General features: G+C 37.8%; 1 protein-coding gene across 7 annotated transcripts in view; it reads left to right on the top strand.

The window, feature by feature from the left end:
- ADAM22 (ADAM metallopeptidase domain 22) overlaps nt 1-22,273 on the top strand; it is a 200,415-nt gene that overhangs the window by 120,743 nt on the left and 57,399 nt on the right. For all 7 annotated transcript variants that reach the window (XM_072965063.1, XM_072965059.1, XM_072965058.1 and 4 more), the window contains exons 5-10: nt 7,446-7,528; nt 12,075-12,138; nt 13,901-13,970; nt 18,274-18,344; nt 20,013-20,087; nt 21,752-21,823. In XM_072965063.1, coding sequence (XP_072821164.1) covers nt 7,446-7,528; nt 12,075-12,138; nt 13,901-13,970; nt 18,274-18,344; nt 20,013-20,087; nt 21,752-21,823 — 435 coding nt within the window. The remainder of the gene's footprint in view (nt 1-7,445; nt 7,529-12,074; nt 12,139-13,900; nt 13,971-18,273; nt 18,345-20,012; nt 20,088-21,751; nt 21,824-22,273) is intronic.

The raw sequence follows: 22,273 nt of genomic DNA, 5'->3' as shown, positions 1-22,273 counted from the left end.
AGAACTCTCTGTACCATCTTTGCAACTTTTCTGTGAATCTAAAATTATTTGAAAAGAAAAAGCCTATTAAAAATTAAAAATGGATAATTTTAATAAAGAGAAGGCAATAGCTAATCTCAAAACACAGGACAGATTAAAAAAGTAAATATATTTAGATTTTTGAGAAATTGACTGAATTGCCCTTATTTTTCTTATTTTGTCATGAACTGGTAAGGATTTTGACATGCACTAGTATTAATCCATGGATTATTGGCCGTGTGATAGCTTTATTTAATTTTAATTTACTGTAAAATGAGATTTTTTCCTCTACTTTCCTTAGAGAGCCTGTAAAATCAGATACTCTTACACTTTGTACCTGAACAGATGTTTAACCCATGTCCCTTCTGTGAATCCAGTCTGATTCTGTATAATCCCAGGTTATACATTTTAATCAGGGTGGGCTGGTGGAGTCTCTCCAATGTAAGATACAGCTTTTCTAGGGATTTCCTTGATGCAGGTGACCCTGGGGAGACTCAGAATATTCCTGACTCAAGGAGACTTTAAAATGTCATTTCTCATTGAGGGAATGGCAAGGGTAGGAGGAGGGCAGATTCCTTATGTCAGTGCCAATCAGGAGGAAATTGGGAAGAGGCTGTTGCAGACAAACTCCTGATGGAACAGATTCCAGCCTTGCAGCCACAAACAGGAGTCTGGGCAGTGAACATGCCTGGGAGGAATTTAAGGTTCAAGAGAGTTCGGGCAGGTCTTCATTTTCTACGAAGGGTATTAGGGTAGAGTGTAACTTCTCAACCTAAGGCAGCATGTTGGAATCTTCTGGGCAGATGAACATCATGCCCAGGTGTCCTGATATAATTGGTTGGGAATAGGCTTGATCTTTTTAAAAAGCTTCCCCTATGATACTGATGTGAGCCCAGGGTGGAGAGTTGTGCTAGTGTGAGCAAGGGTCTCGCTTGTGGAAGAGGATGATGGACATGGGCCCTGATCTGCAGGGTAGCAGGCCAGTCCCGAGACTGGTGCCCACAGAGTGGGAGAGAGTCTTGACTCAGGGAGCAGAGCAGCATCACGAGGCATGCAGGGTGGTGTTTTGGTCTGGAAGTGTCTTCACTGACCCTGTCCCTTTAAGGGGTAACTGATTTGCCTGTGACTTTCACGAATGTAGCACGGAATGACCCTCATCCTGGGACACTCCTTAGTTCCAGGCTAACTGGACATTAATCACTATAGTCCGTTTAGTCCTGGCCACAGCATCCTGTGTGGTGTCCTATTACCAGCACCTACGAAAAGTAGCTCTGCTCTTCCTGGCTCCATATATGGCAAAATTCTTGCATATTCTTATGTCACCTTTTACCCTCCATTGTGTCTCTGATAAAACCAGATGATTTGGGGAGAACAAGAGAAGGAGTCTGGAGAAGAGATATGGCTCTATATCCTTTATGCTTCAGTTAGCATCTGCTCAGGGACTAGAATAGGATTTCAGTGAGCTCAGCAATGAGGAGTTTTAGAATGCAGAGGCAGACGTAGAGTGAAGCAGTTATTCTCAAATTTTAAAGTGCATTGAAGTCACTGGAGGGCTTCCAGAGACTTTGATCATGTCTGGGGAGAGGCTTGAGAATTTGCATTTTTAACAAGCTGATGTTTTGGGGCTGGAAACCACTCTTAGAGAATCACCAGGATAAAGTGACTTGACCCTGCATCAGGCACACCTGGGTGTAAAGGCGGTCTTTAAATCTACGTTTTCTCACTTGTTGAAATGGAAAAATTAATATTCACTTCATCAGTCATCATGAAATAGTCATTCATCACCATGCACAATGCCCAGGATATGACAGACACTTTAATTCTTTCAAAGATCTCAGTCTTTCTGATATCCTCTACCTGGGGGTGCTTTGGTATTGGGTTGAATATTTTTAGGTTAATAATTCCAAATATGATCATCAGAATCAACTGGGGAACTTTTTGCAACTCTAGAAAGTCTGGAGCCCTCCCTCCTTGGAGATTCTGATTCAGCAGCTCTGCAGGAAGGCCTGGGAACTAGGGGGAGATTCTGATAGTTTTGAGAACCCTGCTGTTGAGCAACATTTCTCTAGGGCACGGCTTTTCAGCCTCTGCAGCTTCCTTGAATCATCTGGAGCATTTAAAAATATGCTGATGCCTGCATCTGTCTCCTGAGATTATGATTTAATTGAGTTGGAGGACAGTCTGAGCATTGGGATTTTGAAAGCTCTCCATGGTGTTTCTGATATGCAGTCAAGGTTGAGGACCATTGCTCTAGTATAATCCTAAAGTAAGAAAAATATGGAATATTTGTTAAGCTGCAGATTCTTGGATCTAACCTCAGAGCTGCCTAAACAAACTCTCTGGATGGGAGACACGGTCACCTGCGTTATCCATTAAAGCCATGAAATGTTAGCCTTAACAAATAAAGTATGAGAATCAGACTTAAAGGGACACGATAGAATCTCTTACGGAGGAAATACTGCCTGACTGCACCCTCTTACCTAATTATTTAGCGGTTTACAGTGGACTTGACTTTATATCTCATGGAATCCCCTGCATACTCTTGTGAGGCAGTGTGGATTGTTTAATTTCCCCATTTGCTTGATGAGGAAGCTTGATTCTGGGAGGCTCTTTCTCTAACAGCACACTTGGGGATATAAACATAGATCAGGCACCTGTGCTTCCCTGAAAGAAGACCAGAGTCTAGTGGGAGACCTGGGATAGAAATAAGAATGCAGGTAGAAAGACGGAAAATATGAAAATGCAGAGGAGGGTTAGCAAGTTTAATTCTATGAGGAGGAGGGAATCTGAGTAGGCTTTTTAGAAGAGGCAGCCCTGGCCCGTCTTGGAGCTTATAAAGTTGTGATTTCCTTTGAGGATCTGGATGGAAAGCAGATGACTATGGCCTTGTGGCCGCACTCTCATTGGTTCCCTTTATTGGGTTTTCATAGTTTTATAACCCAGGCTTTTTAGCTTCCTTTGTGTTATCTCATCACATTTATAATAAATTCTGCTTTTCTTTTGAGATCTCTCTGGCCGTTTAATAAAAATGTGGTTTGTCTTTGAATTTTGCAAATAAATGATTATTTTGACTTCCCTAGAGTAAAATTTGTAATAAGCTTTTTCCAGAGGGAAGATAAACCAATATGACATATGAACTACCATATAATTCATTTTAAGAGAGGTTGGTAATTTTTTTTTAGCTACAGCTAACTAATTAGCTAAAAATAAACATCTGTACTGTTATGGCTGTGTTATTAAATCAAGGAGTCTGAAGAAAATTTCAAGGACAATAGATTTATTTCTGGAACAAAAGAGACAGTAAGGAATAAAGCTATGATTGTCAGATGACTGAAAAGCCAAACTGTTAGAATATGCTGTCTTTTCCCTTTTCCTACATTTGTCTTAGGTTATTGTACGTAATACCTATTTCTGTAAAGCATCTGGTTCTTCAAGAAAGTCATATGAAGATATGAAGAGCCTTTATCATTGATAAGATTTGACAAAATTGGCTTAAGTGATAGTCTTTATTGAAATATAGAATTTTTAATAAAATGCCTTTTATTATTTTAAAATGCAGTGCATCTTTTAAAGCAGGTATGTGTAAAGAAATATAATTATATTTGCCCTTTAAACTATCCATTAAATTTTTAAATGCACATTTTCTTTGACCTACCAGGTCCACATCTGGCAATCTATCCTACATATATACTGACAGAAGTGCACAAAAATATATGAAAGGATGTTTGTTACAATATGGTTTATGACACCAAAAAAAAAATGGAGATAGTTCTAGTGGATAAATGTCCATTAGAACAGGACTGTTTAAATGAATTATGGTTCACCTCTATGATGGATTATTCTGCCATTGTTGAAAGAATGAGGCTGATGTCAATGTTACTTTAAGGAAAAAAATAAAGTGGCAGAACAGTGTGGATAGTGTAAACTCATTTGTGCACTGGAAAGGATATATGTGTATTTATGTATCTACACATTTCCTTGAATGTGCATAGATGACTTGTCACGTAGGGCACAAAATCTGTCAAAAATGTTTACCTGTTAGGAGGCAACTGCAGCCTGGACAATATGTAGGAAGGGGATATTTTCACCCTTTACCATGAACGTCCTGAATTCTTAGGTTTTTCACCCTAAGTATTTATTACTTTAAAAATAATGGGTAAAAATATTATTAAAAAATAAAAATCTATTAATTTAATTTTTAAATTTATTTTAATAATTTAACAATAGATTAATATAAATTAAAGAAGCCCTTTAATACTAAGGCCTCTGTTCTGGGTTAAGAAATATTTCCAGGTGGATTAAAGGAAAAAAGCAATCTACTTTAGTTCTTTAGTGGAAATAAATATTGATTTATGGTGAATAATCCCTGAAAAAATCATAACACAGAAATTAATTTCCACCATTATTTAGAAGAATTACTTAGAATGCCAGTTGAGAGTCTTAAGATTTGAATAATAATAGCCCAAATCAAGGAGGTAGCCACCCCCTGCCCCACCATGTTTATGCTTCTCTTAAAGTGTCATGGAAACATTGATAATGATTCAACCATATTGAGCTCTTCACTTCATTTGCAGTGTTAGGCTTTTGTGCAGATGGATCCTGATCATATGCTGTTTTTGGACTGACTCCTGTTTTTCAGAATCAGAAATTAGTGAAAGGTTGTTTTCCATTACCTAATCATCTATTTAGCCCAAATGTAAAAGGAGGGTCGTTTCAAAACATGAGTTCTGTGCCCTTTTTTTTTTTTATTATTATAATTTAATATAACATTCCCCAAGTTGGTATTTTAAAGAAAACTTTAGTAATTTATAAAACATTTCTTATATACCTTTACCTCTGATGTGTCTTCCCCTCATACAATGACTTAACTTCTGTTGTTCCCTAATCTGATGCCATAATTCTTATGATTAACTTCTTAGTTTTACTTCTTTTTGTTTCTAGTATTTTTCTGTCTGCTGTTCACTGTGAGTTTTAGACCTCTGAGTGAGATCTGATTGGGTTATTTAGTCTGTATTTAATTTAAAGAAACACTTTTAGATAGAATTCTTTCTCTTTCAAGGTCATTCCCATTGACTGTTGGCCTTTTGTGTCTGCCCAGTCGAAAGCTAGAGTTTTGATTTCTGGTCTAGTCAGATATGTCCAGGAAATCAATGTTATCTGAAACATAATAACCTTTTCTGTACTTAGAATCTAATCTTTTGGACAGTTCACCAGTCTAACAGCCCAACAGAGGAAATTTTAAATTCTGTTACATTTACCCTGAGTGCTACTCCAAAGTTTAAAAACAAACAAACAAAAAAAGTCAGCCTCGGGAAAGCTTAGATTTGCACTGGAGAACCCACAAGTTCTAAGTCTTAACTCATAAGTTAGTGTAGGAGGGACAGGGGCCTTGTGTTCACACATTCACACACAGTTTGCATCCCTACTTGGCAACTTCCCAGGTGGAGAGCCTTAATTCTTAGAGATTGTGATCTCCTATGTGAAACAGAGGTAACTATTTCTTTGTAGAAGTGAAGTGATGATTTAAGGAGTGTGTGTGTGTGTAAATTGAGTAGGACAACAGATGACGCAGAGTCATTATACTAGTAGCAAACATTTATTGAGTGTGTACCAAGTGCCAAGCATTATTCTAAGCCCTTTATTCATGTTAGCTCTTTAATCATCTGAATAATCCTATGAAATTATTACCCTCATTTGATAGATGACACAGGGAGGCTCTATAATTTGAGATTACACAACTAGTAAGTGAAGGAGCTGATAGCTCATGCTGTTAACATCTAAAGCAACCCTACCCTGGAAATCAGTGTCTAGCTTTGTTTCTACCCTTAAGTCTGTGGCCTTCTGGGCTCCATCCCCTATAAGAACCACACAGGAAGTACCTCCCTTTCTTTTCCTCCATCCAATCCAAGCAGGATCCTTAGTTCATGATGCTTAGTGACTCCCTCGGGAATCTGTAGGTGTCACAGTGTCAGGGATTGCACTGTTCACCGTCTTTTGCTCTCCACCCCTCACTGAAGCTGAGCTCCAGGCAATTCTGTGGGATTATCTCATGAGGAGCGGCAGGCTCGGGCCAGGCTGCCCTCCTTGGAATTCCAGAGAAGAAAATGTCTTCAGCCATGTTCCGTCATTACGTCTTCCTGTTCTTTCCCCTCCGCTTGTCAAGCACTGAGTGTTTTAAGTAGAGTTAGTCCTTAAGCCAGATGGTGATGTAGGTGACATTTGCCCCTTTAAACTGCCCATTCCATCAGTCCTTCCATTGTTAGGCCTTCATCTCTCAGTGGGTCAGTTGGATTAGCAGCTTTCAGCTTCTGAATAAATGGGAGGTTAGTAGGGGAAATGGGAAAGGTCATTTAGACCCGTGCTTCTGAAACTTTAATGTGCACATGAATCTCCTAGGGACCTGGTTAAAATGCTGATTCTGATATAGTCGGTCTGGGGTGAGTCCCAAGATTCTGTATTTCTGACACACTCCTGGCAACTGATCCTTTTAGAGTTAATTCTTGCATACAGTGTAAAGAATAGAATTAACCTTATATTTTCCCAAATGACAGATTGTACCAGGAGCATTTAAATAGACCTTTCTGCCTCAGGTATTTGGATATCAACATCTTAGTACACTAAATGTCTTCATATAAGTAACTTTCTTTCTGTATTTTCTGTTATATTCTATTGATCTCTTTGTCTCTTCATTAATTAGCACCATATTGTCCAGGGCTGCTGTTTTCTAGACCACACTGTGAGTGGCAAGTATCTACAGACTGGGGTACCACCCTGAGATGGCAGAGGAACTGCCCTATTGCCTTTTCCAGGAACATTTAATCCAAAGAAATGAGTCTCTCAGTGGAATTTAGTTAGAGTGACTGGTTGCTAGAAGAAATTTCTCAATTTCAAACCATACACTAGACTGCTTGCCAGTAAAGCCATTCCTGGTTGGAGAAATGAATAGTGTAAAACTTGCCAAGTTTTGATACAAATGCTGTAAAAATAGGCGTTTTCCTCCATCAGTTTAATCTAGTTGACTCTCAGATGATTTATATTCATTTTACTTAGCTTTATGGGGAAGAGCATCATTTTGCTGCTGCTCACATTGAGTTTCTCAGGACTGAGGAAACAGCTGCTTAGAATTTTTTTCTGGTGCAAGGGCCACCTGTGTATTTCAGTATCTCTTTCTTTCTTCCTTCTGTCATCACCTACATAAAAGGAAAATTAAGTCAACTTTTATTTCCCTGTCTTTTGATTTGGAGTCAGTTGGCTAGAAGTGTTAATGAATAATTCTGTTAGAAATGGTTTGGTAATTGGAATCTGGATAATGAAACATTGTACAGAGCTTTGCTCTGGGAGGTGTAGGGTGGGCAGAAACCTTTGAAGTGGTGAGACTGATTCTCTCTGTGATGGGGAAGGCTTACGTTCTCTATTTCTGCTTTCAGGGAGGAGAACACTGTTACTACCAGGGCCACATCCGAGGAAACCCTGTCTCATTTGTGGCATTGTCAACATGCCATGGACTTCAGTAAGTGTCCAGTTTTTTTTTTTTTTGTACCGTCCATTCTTTCAATCACTTATTTTCTTTATTTTTAATGCCCTGTGGTCGAAGTCCCTATTTTGTGTCAAGGGCTAATTTTAAGTCAGTGATGGGTCTGATCTTTTTCTCCTCTGTGGTTTATAAACCAAGCAGGTTGTTCAGTTAGAGTTGCGGGAACCAGGGACTCTGAAATTATAACATGATACCTGAGTGATGTTGGAAACTTTTTTCTCATTTCATCTAGATGGGGACAGAAGTGGTTTGGGTAACTCTGGTCTAGTTTCTGTGGATATTTGTCTCCTGGGTACCATTTCTATCCCTCCTCCTTCTTGGTGTTCATTTTAAATGTTTATATGGAATAACAGAAATTTCAGGGGATGAAAACTCCTGACTCCTTGCACAAAGACAAAGGCTGGAGGTGACTTCAAGAGCTCATGTGTTTTAGCTTTTTTTTTTTTTCCAGCCAGAATCCCACCTAACCCACAGCAGACTCATGGAAGGTCCATTTGTTCTCAGAAATCTCTAAGAAATGGAGTTCATGCCTCCTTGGGGCCTTGCTTCCTTTCTCATAACCTCCACTATCAAAGTTGGCTTGCTGATGTTTAACGTGGGACTCCAGCTACTTCCCCCATCCTATCGATAATGGTGATACCCAGGTGGTGTCTCTCCCCTGTTTTGTGACCCCTTGTAAATCTTTCATGTCATCCCTCAGCATTCCATTTAGACTAACTTATCTCAGTCCTTCTTACTCCTTTGCGGGGCACAGAAAAAGCCAGCACTTTAATTTAGTTTTGTTCAGTCTGTGTTTGGAACCTTTAAAGTTCTTCCTATCTGTTATCCATTTAGAGATGTGGGTTCTTCATCTGACAGTTATTGAGTATCTGCTGTGTAGCAGCCACTTGGAATATTAAGGAGATTAGAACACAAGCCCTGCTTCCAAGAGCTCCCAGTCTCTTGGGGAAGCTAAATTTAGTTTGGCTTCATGCTTTAGAATGTGAAAGGTATATTTGTTTTCTTTGAGAGAGAAAGAAAACAGAAAAATGCAAGCTTAGATGGGTATTGAAGAATGAGGTTGTCCTTCAGGGCTCCAGAGAGATGTCACCTGAAGAAGGTGAAGCGGACTCTGGAACGGGCTTTGCTGGACTCTTCCAAGAAAGGGATTAGACAGGCAGGTCTTAAAGAGAGCAAGGAAGCAGCTCTAATGGGAAAGGTTAGGAAATCTAGACAGTCTGCGTAAGTGGTGCCTCTGGTCAGGCTCTGGCAGTAGATGTGTGAGAGGCAGGAAGGAGAGAGTGCAGGGGGTCAGGGAAAGAGCCAGAGAAAAGAGGTCATATGTCTGAGAGCCTGGAAGCCTTCCATCTGCTTATTGTTTGTGCTAAAAGACTGTTCTACTGATTTTAAATGAATTCTTTGAATAAGGAGACAGTTTTACAAGAACAAAATCCATACCTAATATTCAAGAGCCTCGACTTTCTTAATCTGGAATAAAGAAACGTTGACGTCCCCTTCGGCAGTAAAATTGTTTTATCTGATCTCAAGAGGAGCACAGCTGTCAGACAGGAATAGTACACGGGGCCTGTCGACGTTGGTGACAGCAAATGTGTATTGTAGGAGAGTGATATAAAAAAAAAAAAAAGAGGCTTTTTCATCCCTCTTCCTCTTAAAATCTCAATCCAGAGTCACAGTGTAAGCATCTTGCCTAGTACGTGATCCAATCCCCTCCCCCCACCCTGTTTTTCCAAATGGGCACAATCTTGTGGGAATCAGAAAGGAAGTATTTCTGCCTTCTAAGGACCTTAGCAGACCTGAGACCCTAAGACCAACAGCTACTAATCCTCCACAGTCCTTTGAAGGAGGGTGGAAAGGGAACTTGACAGAAATTTTAAAGTGAGTAGAGCAGGAATAGAATTCAGAGCCTTTTCCCATTGTTTCAACTAAGTAAAATTGACTTCTACTTGTAGAAACCTTTTCATGTAGGACTAAACAAACAAACAAACAAAAACCCAAAAAACCCCCACTGTGTCTAGGAACACTGTCAGGATTGTGTACAGGTATGTTTGGATGTTACTCGACTTTATGGGTGTGTTGGATAATTTACTTTTGTTCCTCTTTATTATTTATTAATTATTACTTCTCATCTTGATTTTACCTTCTGAACAAAAATTGCTGACACTTATTCAATGGAGCTATTTCTAAATAATAAATAATTTCTGTTGTCTCAATTGCAGTGATTTAGATATGAGATTTGTTATTTCATCCGTGACTCGTCTTTTACAAATTACCACATACATGTTGAGATTTTTCATTTTTCTTGATTTACTGAATTCCATTAAAGAACATAAAGGGTAAAATAATCAGATTTATAGGTTTTTCATAACGAACCTGCAAGAGCACATAATTTTTTTTCAGATTCGAGGGACTAATGGGCAATATTTTGATCCTGGTATGTTTGATGTTATGACAAAATCCTGCAACTACGGGAACCTTAAAGAAGGGAATCAAATGTAAATGTATTGCCCTCTTGTGGCAATTTGTAAGAATGACCGTTTCCTTTCAAAATCCTGTTTTGATGCAGCCTGTTAAATTTTTAGCTCAATTGGCTGGTAGTAACTTGGTCCTAGCTGTAAGTTTTTATCAATTAATACTGTGTGGTGGACTCAGTATACTTACTGGAATTTGTGTGACAGAAATGTGTTGGTTCTCAAACAAAGCAAATGAAACATACACTTTTTAATTGTTAAAGAATCAAATATGGTATATTTTCATATAGGCTACTAGAATCTTCTGGATATGGATGGTGTCAGAATCTGCTTTGTTTATCTCGTGTATCATGATGTTTAAACCTAATAGAAACAACCGATTTTTCTATTAGACACTTACCTCATTCAAGAGGAAGTAGCACCATCACTATTTAAACAAAACAATCTGCTTGCTCCTTTATCAGTGTAGCCTTGTGAACTTTGGCAAAGGGTGATGGTTCTGTACAGTTTTCTGGATGGGTCTGGCCAGTTATCAGCAGAATGTTTCCTGCCATATTTGCTCTTCTGTTTTGAAAAGTATCCCCCAACTGATTCCTGAGGCATGTACTGTCAGTAATGTCTTACAGACTGCATCTGTTTATCTTTAAATCCCAAACTCAATGTCATCCAAATTCAGAAAGTGCTCTTTGGGTTGAAAACATCACAGATGTGAAAAGAGCAAGTTGAGGACATGTGGAAGATGTTACTGTGGGAGGGAAAGAATGTGAATAGAGACAGAGCTGGAGACCATTGTAATTATAGATCAGGAAAACCAACTGACTTCACTAAGCCATCAACGAAAGACAAATGGTTGTCTGTGGTTAACAGCTTGGGTGTCATGCAGTCATTTCCATCTAACACTGAAAATGACTGCAGAAGATCACAGCTTCGCCCTCCTCAGGTGCCTGACTGGTAGGACAGGCTCCTTCAGTGTCATAAGGGACAGGATCTCAGGAGAAGGACCACGTTCCTCTAGAAGGGATGGCTGTCGGGACCTCTCTCAGTGGGAGCTGAGGACCTTTGTAGCTTAAGATGCCCTCCAGAGGATTTCTCCACTGGCTGATGGTCATCTCCAACCTCTAAGAGGTCCAAAACTGACCTCCACATTTGCTCCATGCAATTTGGGCAAGTAACTTACCTCCTGAGCTTCAATTTCTGTACTTGGAAAATGTGGATAGTCCTTGTATCTCCCTCATAAATTTGTGGAAAAGATTAAATGAGTGTCAAGTGTTTAACTTGTGGTAAGTTGTTGAAGTGTGTCAGCTCTTACTACTAGAGCATCTTCCAGGTGGATGGTAGGGAGGCCATTCTCAGTTATCTTTCCTGACCACCTGCATCAGAATCACGGCAGGGAGGCGGGGAGCAGAGGTTGTTTAAAATGCAGCTTCCTGGGCCCCAGCCAGGAAATCTGAGGAGGACCCTAGAAGTTTTGCATTTTTATAAGCTCTCCCAGCAATGACTTGCATGTTAAGGTTTTAGATTTTCATGTTGGAAGGGGAATAATGGACCACAGTTAGACAATGGGAATCCTGAGCCTGGGGAAGAGTCAGGGTGAGGGGATCCTGCTACTTCTGAGGTGTGTGTGGGTATGGTGTGGGAGGTGTGTATGTGTGGGGTGTGTGTGTGACTGTGTGTGTGTGTGTGATGTAATGTATCATATACGGTGTGTGTGTGTGTGGTGTGGGGGTGTGTGTGACTGTGGTATGTGATGTGCATATGTGTGTGTGTGGTATATAATGTATGGTATATGGTGTGTGGGTGTTTATGATGTGTGGTATGGTATGTGGGGGGTGTGGGTATGGTGTGCGTAGTGTGGGTGGTGTGTGTGTGTATGACATGCAGTGTGGGGTATGCGTGGGTCTTTGGTATGAGGTGTGCATCCTGTGGTGATGGGTGGGACTGAGAAGTAGGCATTGAGAAGTAGACTGGTCCTCCAGCTGCTGCTGATTTTAAAATGATCTTGTTCTGAGGCAAGAGTCAATTGCCAGGCCCAACTATTTTCCTGTTCTTGGCAGTGGGATGTTCTATGATGGGAACCACACCTATCTCATTGAGCCGGAAGAAAATGACACCTCCCAAGTAAGTTCTCCTTCTATTTGCTGTAGTGAATGTAAATGTTGATGCTTAGAACTTTCTCCCCCCTGTTTTTATTCTCTTTGTTCTCTCCCTTTTGTTTTATTTTCATATTGTTAGGATCAGGATTATATCTATATAATTTATATATAATTATATAATTTATAATTTTTATATATATATACACATATATAATTTTATATTTTTCATATACATTTTATATTTATACATTAAATATTTCATATATTTATATATATTTAAATTAAATAGTGGATAAATCAAAACCATAGTGATCTTTTTCATAAAAAAGTCTGTCTCTTACTCTTTTTTTGTGTTGGAAATACATTTCCTTCTGAGGTGTTCTGAAGCCTTCATTTCTCACTCCACCATAGTGTCCTGTAATCTGTCTTTGTCTGCTCAGGCTATCATTACAAAATACGGGTGGTTTAAACAGACATTTATTTTCTCATAGTTCTGGTGACTGGAGTCCGAGATCAAGGTGCCAGCAGGGTGGGTGTCCATTGAGGGCTCTCTCCTTGGGGTGCAGATGGCCACCTTCTCTCTGTGTCCTCATGTGCAGAAAGAGAGTATGAAATCTGACATCTCTTCCTGTTCGTATAAGGAGACAGCCTTATCAGATTAGGACCTCACCCTTATGACCTCTATTTACCCTAATCACTTCCTTGCAAGCCCTAGCTCCAAATACAGACATATTAAGAGTTAGGGCTCAAACATAAGAATTTTGGGAGGGACATAGACATTCAGCTCATAATAGATCAAATCTACAGATAATGTGATTTTGCACCCTTTTTTCCTTTTTAGATTACAGATTTTTCACTATTGCCTATTATCTTCAAGGCCCCGTGCTGATGAAATTTAGAGAAACCTAGATTTTCTTAATTTTCTCCCTCAATTTAGTTGAAACATTCTTTTTTTTTCACAAATTAGAAAAAGATTGAGTTAACATTACTGATGACAGAGAAATAGAATACACTTCCATCCTAGCTCTGCGCACACAAATATTCTTCTTTGTGTCATACAGCATTGGTCAAAGACTTAGAGAGGCAAATAATTTCAAGAAACACACATTGCTTTGCCACTCATAAACAATCTTGTATAGGAAACTGTTTTGGGTATTATTTCCTGGGCACCCACTGCCAGCTGTCCCGTCACTTCAGTCAACAGTATCACTTTTTAAAGGTCATATCATGAAACTTGACTATTTTTGACCTCTTTTTTGTAATTGAATGAAGTCAGATAAAGTTATTTAAACATTCATTAATTTTCCTTAGATGAAACATGACATTTCATTGGCTGTTTTTTCACAGAGGTTTGGATGACAGTTGAATTTGGGGGCAGGGTCTGCTTTGGGCATCTGCTTTTCCAGTTACCTTGCTCCCTGCTAATAGGCAGACTATTAGCTCTGCAGCCTGCCTGGCAAAGCTATCAGGCTTTAAAAGGGGGCAGGGACCCATGGAAAGAAACCAGTCCTTGAGGGAATAGGTCCATTCATTTATTTTCCATTACTGCAAGCTTTGGTTTCTCTGTCCGTAAAGGCATTTTGCTTCTAATAGGATCTCACTCCAGGGCTGCGAGAATACAAGAGTGAGTGGGAGGGGTTATGCAACGGGCCATTGCCTTTCCAAACCCTAGAGAAGCCGTAGTCAAGCTACGGTTCTTTTAAGGTCTCAGTCTCTCCAATTATGATTGCCTGAGGCTGGAGATAATCTGGATGTACGTGCTTCATCTCTCATTTGTGTTATTTCAGGAGGATTTCCGTTTTCATTCGGTTTACAAATCCAGACTGTTTGAATTTCCCTTGGATGATCTTCCATCTGGTATGCTCTTCATATGGTGATTTGCGGGGGAAAAAAAATACAACTTTAATAATTCATTTTAATGCTTTAGAGCTAATTATATATGGAATATCATTAGCCCACGACTGCTCATAACAGTTTTAGAAAAGTAAAGTCAAGTGACGTCAAGAGAGAGAATAAAATGTAAAGTGACCTCATGTTTATAGTGGAGGAGTTGGGAAAGAGAGCTTGAACATGATGAAGGAAACCTTTTTAAAATAAGACTCCAAGTAAGGTGCTACAGTAAAAATCATGTTAAAGCAAAAGTTGGTCTGCATAGATAGAATATATAAATATTCACTGTTGGTGAAATACTGAGTTTGTAAAGTCAGGATGAGGTCTTAATCATTTTCCTGATTTGTTGTTTCCTCATTTCTTTCTGCCCCAACATTTTAAGAAAGAACTAGTGTAGATAAACATTTATTATTATTATGTGCTGTTTGTGAAATTCATCTTTCCTTCCCATGTGTATTGGTGGGTCCTTCTATTTATAGATTTGATTTGAGAGTTACAGTCACATCTTCAAATGACACTCATTAGTGGAGCAATAACTATGCAGAGTGCATTTGTCTTTGGCTCTGCTGGACTCATTTGTGTCCTCCATCTGAAGATGGGGCACACTTTGAATATCTGGTGTGGAGATGCTTCCTGCCCTATGTAGTGAGTCCTAACTGTGGCCATAGAGTTCATGCTAATTTTTAATCTGATTTTAATCTTTGCCAACAGCTCTGTGAGATCAATGTTATGATCCCATATTACAATCCCAATTGATAAAATGATTCCCATTTTATAGATGAAGAAACAGAAGCTCAGCTAGTTTGCCTTTTCCAGGGTCTCATAGCTGGGAAGGGGCTGAGCGAGGGTGTGGACTCTGGCACCCTGAGAATGTACACTGGGAGAGAGGCACAAGGACAAATGGAAAAATTACTGGGCTAAAGTAAACCCTAAACTACTACTTAGGAAAATGACTTAAAGTTTACATTGTCTTCTCATTGGAAAATGAAATAAATGTTTTCTAATGTTCCTTCCTCTCTGAAATAAACATGAGGCACCTTGACCTTCTGTAGGTACCCCTAAAGAGAAACAAAACTCACCCCTTTTCTCTTGCTGCCAAAGGGCTAGAAGATCCTGTTTGATAGAATTCACTCTTTGGAAAAACCTGCACATGAGCACATAGAAGCTCTTACTTTACACAGACGCTTTAAACTGTTTCTTCGTTATCTTATGAAACTTTTCATGATCCATATTATGGGAAGAAAATAAATCATGACTAGCTGCCCAAGAACAAAGTTACACTGTAATAGGCATTAGTGGCAACAATCAACATTAATTAATATTTAAAGTAGTAAATAAAGATTTTCCCTAAGGACTTTGCTGTAGGCTTGCCATGATGCAATCTTACATTTTTTTAAAAAAAACTTTGTGCGGAGTTTCTTTTTCAACAGAAACTTGGAAGTGTCTTGGCAGTTTTGCTGTTATTAAAAATGAGTTTTGAACATCGTCTTTGAAAACTCAAGCCTATCTCAATTTGTTCCTGGCTTTCTTTTCTTATCAGAAGTTGACAATGTCCATTTTAAGAGTGTTACTTGTCTCCCAAGATACTTAGACTTACCGTGGCAAATTAGAAGGAAACAAGAAATAGACAAACTGTAATTTTTGTGATGTAAGCCCAAAAGGAAGCTTATTTATTTTAGGTTTGGTTAAAGTGTTACTGGGTTATGGATTGTGTTATGGATTTTTCTTGCTATGCACTATATATTTCCCAGAGATAAAGTATGATCAGGTGCTCCCCAAACTTCTTTGACTGCAAAGTGTTTTTTTTATGTGACATCTCTCAGGACTAATGTTCCTAAGAACAAATTTTGAGAAAAGCTTAGTTAATTAAACACTGTCCACTTAGCACTCAATGTTTTAAAAATTACTACAGTGAAAAATGAAACAAATGAACAAACAAAACAAAACAGAAACGGATTCATAGATACAGAGAACAAAAGAGTGGTTGCCAGAGGGGATGGAGATGGGGGCCTGGTGAAATAGGTGAAGGGGATTACGAGGTACAGACCTCCAGTTATGAAATAAGTAAGTCATGGGGCTGTAAAGAACAGCATAGTGAAATAGTCAATAATATTATAATAACTTTGAATGGAGACAGAAGGTCATGAGACTTAACCGTGGTAACCATTTTGAAATGTATATAAATATCAAATCACTATGATGTACACCTGAAACTGATACGATGTTGTATGTCAGTTATACTGCAGTTAAAAATTATCACAATGAAATACACAAATCTTGTGTACTGTTTGATGAGTTTTGACACCTATGTACTCCCCTGGTAAGGTATAAAGCTTTTCCGTTACCAAAGTAACTTCCTATGTGCCCCTTCCCTGCCAGTGCTTCCCACTCCTGCAATCCCTTTTCTGACTTTTTCACTGTAGACTGGTTTAGCCTGTTGTAGCTTTTCATAAAAATGGAATTATGCGTCATGTTCAGATTATTTTGCTTAGCACCTGCCTGAGATTTATGTTGTCCAGGGTAGCGGTAGCTCATTCTTTTAAATTATTGAGTATGTTCTTATTGCATGACTATACCATAATTTTTTATCTATTCGGTCAATGTTGGGATTGTTTCCAGTTTTGGGTTATTATGAATAAAGCAACTATGAACATTCTTGTAAAAATCATTTCTGTGGACATACATTTATAGTTCTCTATCAAATACTTGGGAGTGCAATTACTAGGTCATAAGGTAGGTAGGTGTATGTTTAACTGTATAAGAGTGTTCTAAAACTTTAGCATGCATCAGAATCACCTGGAGGGCTTGTTAAACACAAATTGATGGTCTCATCTTTAGAGTTTTTTTTCCAGCCACTTTATTGAGGTATGATTGACATACAAGAAACTGTATATTTAATGTATACAACTTGATGAGTTTGGAGATAAATATATGTCCATGAAATCATCACCACAGACTATGCTATAAACATATCCATCAATTCCAAAAATTTCCTCTTGCCTACTTTATTTATGGTGATGGTGATAAGAACACTTATAAAATCTACCTTCTTAGCAAAATTTTAAGTGAACAATACAGTATTGTTAACTATAGACACTACGCTGTGCAGTCGATCTCTAGGACTTACTCATCTTGTATGACTGAAACATTGTATGCTTTGACTGGTAAGTCCTCTTATCGCCTCCCTCCAGCCCCTGACAACCGCCATTCTAATCTTTGTTTCTATGAGTTTGACTAGTTCAGATTCCTCATATAAGTGACATCATGTAGTATTTGTCCTTCTATGTCTGGCTTATTTCACCTAACCAAATGTCCTGTAGGTTTATCCATGTTGTTGCAAATGGCAGGATTTCCTTTTCTAAGGCTGAATATTATTCCACTGTATGTATGCACTGTGTTTTCTTTATCCATTCATCTACTAATGGACACTTAGGTTGCTTCTGTATCTTGGCTATTGTGGGTAATGCTGCAGTGAACACAGGAGTGCAGATGTTTCTTTGAGATCCTGATTTCAATTCCTTTGGCTGTAATCTCAGAAGTGGGATTGCTGGATCATAGGGTATTTTTATTTTAAATTTTTTTGAGGAAACTTTGTAATATTTTCCATAGTAGCTGCACTAATTTCTAGAGTTTCTGATTAAATACATCTTGGGCAGTTTACAAAAATTTGCATTTCTAGTTTCCTAGGTAATGTTGATGATGCCACCAGTCCAAGTATCACACTTAGAGCTAACTACTATTGGATGAGAAACTGCCGAACCTTTTTCTAAAGTGGTTATACCATTTTATACTCTCATTAGCATTATATGAAAGTTCTGATTGCTCTCCAGCTTCACCAACATTTAGTGTGTCATACTTTAGTGAACACCAGTGGTGCAAGTGAAGGTCAAGTGGTTATTTAGAAGATTCCCCTTAAAGAATGTGATGATATTTATAGGAGAAATGTGAGAAAAATATTGAGATAAATTAGAACAAGAAAAATGAGATTTTTTTGAACTGTATTCCTCTGTGGTATGTTTATTTAGTATTAATATGAATGTAATTAGGTTAACATTCTGTATTTTCATTAAGTGTAATATTATATATTATACATGCATAATATTTAAATACCTATAATTATATAATTTGTAAATTATAATTATAATAATCATTAATGATTAAAGTATAATTATATAATTTATACTAAGAAGGGCTAATAAAATCATTGATTACCCTTCATGAAAAAACCTGGCAACTGCACTAAATTAGATTTATTTTTATTTCCTTTTAGAATTCCAACGAGTAAACATCACTCCACCCAAATTTATTTTGAAGCCAACACCAAAAAGGAGTAAACGGCAGGTATGTACTCACAGGTATATGTCATGATGTTTTAAAAACATTTGGCAACTATGAATCAGTTGCATCTACATGAAGTCTGCTTAATTCAGGCATTTGCCGTGGTGTGGTGAACAGTAAGGGTGAAGTATGTGTAGGAAGAGTGGAGATGGAGCCATGCTATTTCATAGACTCAAAAAGCACTCAAGGTAGTGGTGATAATATGGTTATTCATCATAGAGATGGATTATAAGGCCTGTGGTATCTCAGGTTCTTCTACCATGGGCCTCTTTCCTCACCTGGGTATGTACCAACCACCACATCATGGAGTCTGCTTATGTGGTATAAGTATCCCCTTAAAGATACCTCCGTTAGGGTGACCCTGTCAGGTTCTGAAGCCACAAAATGCTATGGTCGCACTTGAGCTACTTTGAAGTCTAGGATATAAAATCAGGATGTCTGCTTTATGAATATTCAGTGGATATTGAACTTAGTAATAGTAATAACAATTGTTTGTACAGTGCTTTAAACCACATGAAGTAGGTACTATTATTCTGCTTTTACAGAAAAAAAAATGATGTCTCTGAAATGTGAAAATGATTTGCCCAGAATCATAGAGCTGGTAAATGGTTTAGACAAACTAAGAACTCTTATCATCAGAATTAAGGTGTCATCTCCGTTGTGGTGGTGGTTGGTGTGGGTGTGTGTGTGCAGCATAAAAATACAGGATGAGAGAAACAGAATCTCTATTAAGATCAAGCAGTTTAAGGAACCAGGTATCTTTTTAAAAAATGTGTTTAATAAGTACAAAGTAAAATCATTACAGACAGATTTCTAATATGAATAATAATAATAATAATTGCTAGGTTTTACTGAGTACTTGCCATGTACAATTGTATTAACACATTTAATCCTCATAACAACCTTTTGAGGAAGGCATTATCCCTGTTTTACTGATAAAGACATTGTAGCACAAGAGGCTTAAGAAACTTGTTCACGGTTACATTGGGTTACCCATTCAGTTTTAATTAACATATATAAAATTTTATGTAATATATAAAAATTTTGTTTCAGCTTTATTGATGTATAATTGACAAATGTGAGATATTTAAAATACAGTAGGATGATTTTATATATGTCATATTTGTGACAGGATTCCCCTCATGGATTTATTTAACACATCCATCACTTTACGTATTTCCTTTTTTTTTTTCCTTTTTTTTTCTTTTGGTGAGACTATTGAAGTTCTACTCTCTCAGCAAATTTCAGTCACACAGTATATAGTGTTATCAATGCAAGTGTCCCTCAATGGATGAACGGATAAAGAAAAAGTGGTGTAAACATATAATGGAATATTACTCTAACTTAATAAAGAAGAAAATCCTATCATTTGCAACAATATGAATGAACCTGGAGGGCATTATGCTATATGAAATGAGCCAGACAGAGAAAGACAAATACTGCATGCTATTACTTATTTGTGGAATCTGAAAAAAAAAAAATGTCGAACTCAGAGAAACAGTAGAAGAGTGGTTGCCGGGGCTAGGCACTGGGGGAAATAGAGAGAGGTTGGTAAAAGGGTACAGACTATCGGCTATAAGATGAATAATATCTGAGGATTTACTGTATTAAGTTTTCCACAGCCAAGGTCAGAGGGCTTAGTTAGGTGCGATTTTCTTTTTTATATTGCAGCTTCGTAGACGTCCTCGTAATGTAGAAGAGGAAACCAAATATATTGAACTGATGATTGTGAACGATCATCTCATGGTAAGATTTGTTGAGTTTTTTGTTGTTTGAACTTACGTGTACCTAGAATAAAACTGATGGGTGAAGAAATATGTTTAGAAGAAAGAAACCCATGAAGTTGTAACCTGGAGAAAGTATTTGTGTAACCAAACATCTTTGTTACCCAGCGACAACCTGTAAGTAGGAAACACTCTTAAGTGGAAACAATTTACAGTAGTTTGTGAGGTTCCAAGAATGTTTCTGTGACTCATAATATTAACTGTTCGGATTTGCTTGATTAATAAAGGGGCTAATATCTTCTGTACTAAAATGGTGAGCTTAAAAAAATGGAAACTTCATTTTATGTTAAAAAAATGAGGCTGCAATAATGTGACACTTTAGTTTGCAGTGGACAGCTTTATCCTAATAAAAGGGAAGCAATTTTTCTATTTCTGTTTTGCTCTATAGTAAACCATATGGAAAAGCTTATATAGCCAAGCAGTAAAGATTTTTAGAATAAAAACCTAGCAAAACTTCCTTTTTGCTGAGTCAATTATTTTTATACTCAACTCATGGAACTCAACTCATGGACATGTTGTATATCCAATTCATGGGCATGTTATATATTCAATTCATGGATATGTTGCAGTCAGTGTGGTTATATTCACAGCACAGCAATGAGTTGCAATGCTAATTATTGCATGTAACCAGAGTTTAAACTAAAAATATTCAGTGATGCACATTGCTAAATTTTACTTAATTTCAGGTACATATGCATTTTAATTTACTTTGAATTATTTATTTGTAGGGAAAATTTATCTTTTATTTAAATATGATTAAACAAATGACATCGATTTTAATAATAATTATTAGTATTACTATTGAGTGCTTCTTCCTTTTTCGGGGTAGGACTAAGTGTTATCTTTCTACCTATTTGATTTCATGACTTACTGTTTCCTGAGATTTTTATAGAATATGTTTCAAGAACATGCATTTTGGACATTTTAGGACATCATACATTCAGATGTCTGTTGGCATCTGTAGGCAGGTAACAAAAATGAAGTGAGTCAGGTATAAAACAATAGGGAAGGGTGAGGCCTGTGGCAAAAGTGAGGTGCTATGGTCTGTCCAATGGGTGCAGCTCCTTCCTGGCTCTTTCCAGTTATTACAATGTGGGGATGCTAATTTTAAGAGAAGCCAGAAATAAGGTTTTCCATGATACGTCCTGATTTTTAAAACAGAACTGAGGCCAAATGGAAGATTTATGTGATCAACATCTAGACTTTAACCCACCTCCTTGTGACTGTTAGGGCTTTCTTCTCCTTACTGAGTAAGTCTTGTGGAACTTTTTATATGTTTTAGCATTATTCACGGTCGGGCTTTGACCCTGCCTTTATTTGTATGTCTTGCAATTCATAGACAACTTTCATAGGCTTTATCATTTTGAATAACAATCTTGCAATAAAAAAATAAACTTTTGAAATGGATGGAATGGCTATTTTTTACTTTATCTTACAGATCTGTGAGGCTTTAAAATTTTAGGAGCTTTGCCTCAGACTACCTGGCATCTGAAGAACTAGGTCTCAATTCAGACTTTTTTTTCCAGAAAGCCTTAGAGACCTTTCAATTACACAATAGTTCTTTCGCTGAGATGATCATTTGCTGATGACTTTGAAAGCCCTTCACTTGTTTTCTTTTGCTTTCAGTTTAAAAAACATCGGCTCTCAGTTGTACATACCAACACGTATGCGAAATCTGTGGTGAACATGGCGGATTTGGTAAGTATGAACCTGATTCAGTATTGCTGCAGAGGAATTTTATCTCCTGATTGTTAATAAATTGGATAATGTTCTATTTTCACTGCCCTAAGTTGCACTTTAGCCAAGGTGTCCTGTAAGTCCCTTACAGCCTTGCCTTGAACTTTATTGACGTTGATCTCTGGCTGAGAAAATGATAAAAGGAAGTGGTCAAAGTTACAGATTTGTGCCTGAAAATTTTTCCTGTATTTTTCACATTGGAAAAGAAGAGGTTGAATGTTAGTCCCTAATAATGGTATTCATAGTGTACTTCTAACAATGGAGAAACAGTTGTGCCTTTTCAAAAGAGTACCTGGTGCTATGAGAATGATGTGACTAAATAATTCTACTGTACGTCCTTTCCACATCTTCCCTGACAAGGCAGTACTGGTACCTTCCCCATGAATTTAATCAGGGCCAGTCAAGGTGTAT

This window comes from Vicugna pacos, chromosome 7 (assembly GCF_048564905.1).
Source record: "Vicugna pacos chromosome 7, VicPac4, whole genome shotgun sequence".
NCBI lineage: Eukaryota > Metazoa > Chordata > Mammalia > Artiodactyla > Camelidae > Vicugna > Vicugna pacos.
Note: the sequence above shows the minus strand (reverse complement) of the source record. Positions and strands in the feature narration are given on the sequence as shown.